General features: G+C 30.5%; 1 protein-coding gene across 1 annotated transcript; it reads left to right on the top strand.

Annotated features, from left to right (window-relative positions):
* The first annotated feature begins 1,436 nt into the window (after positions 1–1,436).
* LOC147807598 (uncharacterized) lies at positions 1,437–2,742 on the top strand. Its single transcript, XM_087166706.1, has 2 exons — positions 1,437–2,397; positions 2,482–2,742. The coding sequence occupies exons 1-2, from the start codon at positions 1,437–1,439 to the stop codon at positions 2,700–2,702; spliced, it is 1,182 nt and encodes a 393-aa protein (XP_087022832.1). The 3' UTR covers positions 2,703–2,742.
* The last annotated feature ends 5,154 nt before the right edge of the window (positions 2,743–7,896 follow it).

Genomic DNA, 7,896 nt, shown 5'->3' with positions numbered 1-7,896 from the left:
GGGGTTTATCCTGCAGCTCCGATTTTTGATCGATTTCTTCCGATTCCCGGAAATTTAATTCAGGAATTTCCAATCCGTTTGCATCCATTTCATTGTCTAAATTATTCTCTAAAATCATGTTTTTTCTTAAACTAGACAATGCATACATACTATCGTATTTTATTATTTCGTTTCCGATCAATTTATTCAAAGGATCGAGAATACAAACAAAAAATGAAAGAGGCTGGAGTTATCAAAAATATAAATGAATTATCAAATAGACAGAAGCGGATGAAGCGGAGACAGTGGAAAAAAAGACTCTCGCAACTACAGAAGAAAACAAATTATGAAGAAATAGTAAAAGAATCAACAACACTTGGAAGAAAAGGATCCCCAAGGGTACCAGCTGGGAGAAAAGTGGCCAAACGTACTTATATGAAAATGAGAAGAGATATTTAATCAATGAAAACTAAAATAAACAAAAAAGATAAAAAGATTGAAACTTTAAGGAAACAAGTTTATCGCCTCCAAAACAAAAAAAATGTGGACCTTTCCCCTCGTAAACAAGTGAAGAAGATTGTAGGTAGAAAGAAAGTTTCACCTGCTATTAGGAAAAATTTACTTCTAAGTTATGCTCTTATGTCAGGCCTGTCAGATAAAAAGAAAAAAACCTGTCAAAATGAGAAGGAGAGACGAATGTTCAATCATATAATTTCCCTTCAAATTATTAAGAAATATAGAATGATTGGCCATCTGAAAAATATTATATCTTATCAAGAGTTACGAAAAGGTTTAAAAATGAAAAACGTCTACTTCAAACGATCCAACAGAAATCAAAAAGAACGACTTAAACTGCAACAATTAGTGCACAAGTTTTTGGAGGAGGATATAAATAGTTGCATGGCACCTGGTGCATAAGACTGCATTACAAGAAACAAAGTAAAACACCAAAAGAGATACCTAAGAAACACAATGCAGAATTTGCATAAAATGTTTCTGGAAAGAAATAATACAAAGATTAGCTATTCAACTTTTTGCAGATTAAAACCCTTTTGGATACTCAAACCAAAGGTAACCAGTCGGGATACTTGTTTATGCACAAAGCATGCAAATTTTGAATTTCTTTCGATGAAACTAAATTACCACCAACTTATAAAAGAAAGACAAGCGGAAGAATTATGCACCAAAGTTTGCTGCGATGAAAAAAACAAGGACTGTATGGAGAGAAACTGTAGTAGGTGTAAAAACAAGACTCTCCCGGTAACCTTAATCGGAACTTCATTAAAGGAAGAAAATGAGACATTTTATTACCAGTGGGTTAAAAAAGAGAGAAGATAAAAGATAAGAATGGGAAGGACAAAGTAATTACAATTAAAGATAAAATTGTCTGCACAGTTGGAGAGTTAATCAGTAAAGCAAATATTCAAATTGAACCTTTTTTGAAGCACGTGTTTATCATGAGACATCAGTTTAATGTTGTCAAAAAAATAAAAGGTTCTCTCAATGTAAATGAAGTAATCGTTTTAATTGACTTTTCTCATAATTATGCTTGTAAATTTGGATCGGAGATTCAGATCATGCACTTTGGTTCTAATAAGCCTCAGGTTACATTACACACAGGTGTTTTGTATCACAATGATGTACAACACTGTCATTATGATCCATCCAAGCTTGAGCAGGTTTTGTATCACAATGATGTACAACACTGTCATTATGATCCATCCAAGCTTGAGCAGGTTATATCTCTCTGTTCAGTTTCACATTCCCTCCGTCATGATCCAAGTGCAATTTGGGCCCACCTCCAACCTGTATTAAAGTTAATAAAGGAATATCTGCCTAGTGTGGATACTATACACTTTCAAAGTGATGGACCAACTCCACAATACAGAAACAAATGCAACTTTTTTCTTCTAACTTATTTTGCCTCAGCATTTGCTTTTAAGGAGGTCACATGGAATTTCTCGGCAGCTGGGCATGGGAAGGGTGCAGCAGATGGTGTTGGTGGATCAATTAAAAATATTGCTGATCATGTTGTAGCTTGTGGATCTGATATACCAAACTCCAGTGAACTGCTTAAGGTCTTGAGAGAAAAAGAATTGAAAGTTAAGATCTTCGAAATTACAGAGGAAGATATTAAAAAAATAGATAGCTTTGTCAACATTTTATTGGAACCAATTCCAAACACAATGAAATTACATCAAGTTACTTGGAGTCACACGAAACCTAAAGACTTATCCCTAAGATTACTCAGTTGCTTCAGCTGCATGGGAGATGAAATTTGTAAGCATTTTGCACCAAGTCCTGCCACATTTACATTTCCTGAAGAAAATGTTCTTCACCCAAAAATTGAAAAGAAATCTACAAATATAGCTGTAGGTGATTGGCTAGCTGTTATTTATGACAATTTGTGGTATCCTGGTAAGTTTCAATTGAAATTTTAACTAAGTGAAATTATTCAAAGCTCTTTAATTAAATTAATGAATATGTAAATCTTTTGTCTAGGTTCAGTAGAAGAAATTCAAGAAGATGGTTTTGTGCTGTCATTTATGCATTGTTCTGGAGATAAATTTTATTGGCCATCACCCGAGGAAAAATTTACAGTTCCTGAAAATGAAATTATGTGTATAATATCTGATGCACCACAACCGATCTCTAGACGCCATTTCATTATTCAAAATAAAAAAAAATATGATGACATATTGATTAACATTTTAAATTCATAATGTAAAAGTCATTGATCATGAAATAAAGTAAATGTGTTTATTTTGCTTTGTTTTTACAATGTTTTTTTTTTATGACTCAATCTTTTTCTTCTTTTTTTTAAGAAATGTATTTTTTAAAATTCAATTTGATATTTTAAAAAATATTTTACATATAAAAGTCATTTTATACATATAAAAAAGTTTTAATATCACTTCTAATGAATACTGATGTATCAACATCAGATCCGTAACGCAAAGCATCAGATCTGTAACAGCTTAAAAAGTGACCCCCCTAGGGAGGGGGTACATGACTTTCTTCACCTTACCCCTGTTGTTTTCTTGTATTAACATCCAATTTTAAGTTGAAATGCACCATTATCTTTCTCCTATAAAATTTTTTTAAAATGTGTAAATTAGACTATTAAATTGACACATTCTGTGATAAATGCTCAATACTACTATTTTATATTTTGTGCACTTCTTATTTACAAATTTCATATATTGTTTCCTTCAGAATCACTGTCAACATATCAGAAAGGGAATTGGGTTGCTGTGAATTACGACAATATTGTTTATCCTGGGGAAGTTACAAACATTTTGGAAAATCAAGTAGAAGTATTAGTGATGCATCCAGTGGCCTTACAAGCAACTAATGTTTACAAGTGGCCTGTGCCCGAAGACAAGCATATTTATCCATTATGTGACATTTTAAGATGTATATTGCCACCAATACCAATGGGTTTTCATGCTGCTTATTTCCGCTTGGAAATTTTGCAAAAGTGAAAAATTATTCAATAAATAGCATTTTTATTGTAATTTTTTAAAATATCTAAATAGATTTATTTCGTCATTAGCATGGTTCATGAAATACTTTTTTTTTTTTTTGAATGAGCTTTTAAATATTTAGCTCTGCTGACTACAGGTAAAGTATACATTATACTATATTAATAACTCCTATTTTTTTCAGAAATTTTACTGCAAATCTTTTTGTAAGATTTTATTTTTTGAAATAAATATTATTTTTAGAATCACCCATTCACACTTCTATTTAACAAACTATATATATTTGTATTCTAATGTAAAAGATTCCAATGCTTGTTTAAATACACATGATGATAAATTTGCAACAAGAAAACGTTTTTATTTATGTAACATTATTAAATACACTTATGTATTACACAACTTAAATTGAGTAAATGTTAGATTTTCATTTTCTAATAGTTAATGCAGAGAAATGTAACTCTGCAATATTCATGATTTAAAAGCACATTTAAAAAAATATATGGGCAATTCCATATAAACAGTGACATGACCATAAAATTTTTTTTTCAATTATTTCTTAATAAATTAAGTGGATAATTAATCTGAACTATTGTAGCAGTTGTGACAACAGCTTATTTTTTGTTAGAGCTCTTTTTATCAGGATGGCAACACTTTAAAGTCAGCTATTACAAGATTTTGTTCTACACCACTTCAATTTTCAGCAAAAGGTATGTTGATTTTGTTATTTTATAGCCATGAAAATTTTATTTCTTGATTGTTTCAGATTAATACATTCATAAGCCTTATAAAAATAATAAAATAAATTGTTAGAATCAAAGTAGTTATAACTATTATTCATAAATGATATTAGGGTCTACTACAAGTAGCATGAGTTACTAAAACATAGTTATGTTATCATTGCAAATCTATTAAACTATCAATTACCCTAAAAATAATTTTTTTTAAAATTTTTTATGTGTTTTAATCAAAAACAAATCTTTAAGAGAAGTAGCATCCAGTTTTGTTATGTTTTTTTGTATAAAACTATTGTAGCATGAGTTACCATGTGGTAACTCATACTATATTTAGGAAGTGAATTAAGATGTTATTTGCATAAATATTATATAAAAATTAAGTTTTATTGCAATAAGTTAATAAGTATGATAAAGATAAGTTTGTTCTTCGCATGTTTATTCCATTCTTAATAAGTTGTTTTTATTATTGTCAACTCCCTATCACAAACAAGTCTAAGTTTAAAACTTTATAAAAGTTATTGAAGGAGGAAATTACTCAAAGATGTTATTGGAAATTAATGGTATTAGTTAAAGTAAAATTCAGACATTTCGATGTTATTGTTGTAAATAATCCATTAAATGTAAAAGGTATAACACATTGTACAATATATCTAAAAAAAATATCTATACACCAAAATTTTAATTTAAGGTAAAAGAATAGTGAAATCCTGCTAAGTTAAGCTCCGCTCCATAAATTAAAACTTATCATATGTCTCTTTCTTACAGAATGGCCTTAACAGCTGCTGAAAAAATGAGAAGGAGAAGACAAAAACTTAAAGATGAAGGAAATTATGCGAAATATAAGGAGAAACACAGAGAGGCAGCTAAAAAAAAGCCGCGATAAAAAGAAAAATGAAATTGATCAAATGACTCCAGTGGAAAGAGAAAAGGTGAGAAGACAACAAAGAAAAAGATCCAGAGAAAGTGTTGCAAAATCAAGATTCAACAAAAAGGAAAGGTCATTTAAATCACAACAATACCCATATAAATCACCTTGTTCATTGGGAAAAGCAGTTGCCCGTGCCAAACGGGCATTACCAAAGTCCCCACGTAAAAAGCAGGCAGTAGTGAAACAGCTTATGAAAAATATTGTCCCGAGTCAAGAACGCAATGTTGTAATACAGAATTATATTGGAAAAAATCCTATGAGCAGTGAAACTCTTCAGATAGTTAAAAACTTTTATATAAGAGATGATATCAGTCGACAAGCTCCAGGAATGAAAGATATAGTAACAGTAAGAAATAGTGATGGTAAAATAAAAGAACAAATTCGGCATTTGTACAATTCTGTTTTGGAGACATTCTCTTTATTCTGTAATGATCATCCCGATATTAAGATTGGCAAGAGTAAGTTTGCTGCATTACGTCCAAAACACGTATTTTTAAGCAGCAAAATGCCTCATAATGTGTGCTTATGCAAACTTCATGAAAATTTTATTTTTGCTATCGAAAGCTTCAAGAAGTATTGCCCAGAATTCCCAGCTTATTCCTCAGGATTTATGAAAGATTTTCTTTGCGAGAATGCTACTGAAAATTGCTGGCAAACTTCTTGTAATAAATGTGAAAAGTTTTTTGAAAATGGTATTGAATCTTGTTTTGCTACATCTACTTCAAATATGGCTGAATGGAACAAGTGGAAAGATTTTGAAGGTAAGTTAACAAAAGTTGTAGAAGAAGGTAGCCTCGAAGATCTTGGAAAATACATAGTTTCAATGAAAAAAGATTTTTTACTTCATTGTTTCATTAAAAATGAACAAACTCTAGCATATCAGATGCAGAAAGGAGAGGTAGGCTCCCAAAGCACCGATTTTACCACTGCTTTGCTACAAATTGATTTTGCAGAGAATTACACTTGTGTTGCTCAGGATGAAATACAAAGTTTTCATTGGGTACAGCCGCAAGTGAGTCTGTTTACTATTTCGTCGTGGTATAATGGACAGCATCACCCTGCTGTTATTGTATCCAATGATTTAGATCATTCAAAAAGAAGTATAATTCCATATTTAGATAAAATCTTTGAAGATTTCCCAGAAAGTATTATTCTGGTCAATATATGGTCGGATGGCCCTTCATCGCAGTTCAAAAATTGTTTTATTGCAGCTGCAATCCCTATATTGGAAAACAAATTTAGAAAAAGAATTATTTGGAATTTCTTTGCAACATCACACGGCAAGGGCCCGGTTGACGGAATAGGTGGGGCTGTGAAACGCCAAGTTCGAAATTACGTAAAAGCACGCAAAGGCTCTGTTTTCAATGCCTCCGACTTCAAAGCTGCAGCTGAAAGAACTGGATCGGATATAAAAATAATTGAAATGAAGTGCAATGAAATAGAGGAACGAAATCAAAATTTAAATATGTGTTCAATATTTGAGGAAGCACTGCCATTAGAAAGTATAAAAAAAATGCATTGCATTTATGTGAACCAGGAGAAGGTGACGGGTGCTCTGTTAACCAAAAAAATACGTTCCAGTTTAGCAGAACAAAATTTACCAACTAAACCTCCAAAATTAAGCATTAAACTTGGTACTTACCTACTTATTAAATGTTTAGGTAAGAAGCAAATTTTTAGGTATGCTGCTATTTCACAAGGTGAAGTTGAAGATGACGGAGAAGTAAAGGTAATGTTTTTAAGAAAGAAAAACATGAATAAAAAAATTTTCATTTCAGATGAAAATGACATTTCCTATGTGACATTCGAAAACATCATAAAGATTTTACCAGATGCAGTAATAAAACAGAGTGGGAGCCGTTTCTTCTACGAATTTAAGGAAGAAATCGATGTTCTTGAACAACGTTAAATGTTTTAATATTTTTTTAATTTTCAATAAAATAATGTTTTTTTAAATACTTAATGTTAAATAAATATCAAAATAATATTTTATTTTGTTTCTGTAATCATTTTTAAAAGTTATTCATCTTTAATGTAGCATGAGTTACCTTATACTTGATATATTTTGTCAAATATTTAGTTTTTTTAAACTATTAAAAATAAAACTAGATGCTATTTTGTGATAAGAGTGATACATACAATCCACTCATAAGACTTAAAGTACTTAACATGTAGAATTTTAGCAGAAATACAGGTTTAACTTTTTTTTCTCGTAACTGAGTGTCTTTTTTGGTAGCATGAGTTACCAAGCTATTTTAATTAAAATTTCAAAAAGTTAGAGATTCTTAGGATTTTTAATGGTATCATTAAAAAAAACAGAAAAATTGTAATCAACCTAAATTTTGTTGAAAGAAAATAAGTGCAATATTTATTATTGCATCGTATTTGAAAGCTAGATTTCTAAAAATCTGTAGCATGAGTTACTGTGGAATTACCCATATAATTATGAATTTATTCAGCCAAATATCTAATAATATTCATATTCAGACGAATAACTTCAGAATTCGGCTAGGCCGAAAATTCGGCAAAAGGACCGAATACTGAACAGCGGCCAAATATTCGTTACATCCCTATTATATATGACAGACGCTTAACGCCAAATTAACATAATTTTGACTCTCACCTCAAAAACTAGATTTTACGTTATTCTAGGATATAAGAATCATTCAGTTACATGGAAGATATTCAAATAGCAAAATATAGATAACAGATCTAGTAAGTTATACTGATGATATAGTAATTTCATTCAATCAAGTATTTTATGCTTCAC

The sequence above is a fragment of the Parasteatoda tepidariorum genome, chromosome 6, assembly GCF_982258835.1.
Source record: "Parasteatoda tepidariorum strain Cologne lab strain chromosome 6, Ptep-v5.0, whole genome shotgun sequence".
In the NCBI taxonomy this organism is placed as follows: Eukaryota; Metazoa; Arthropoda; class Arachnida; order Araneae; family Theridiidae; genus Parasteatoda; species Parasteatoda tepidariorum.
This window is presented reverse-complemented; position numbering and strand designations above follow the sequence as displayed.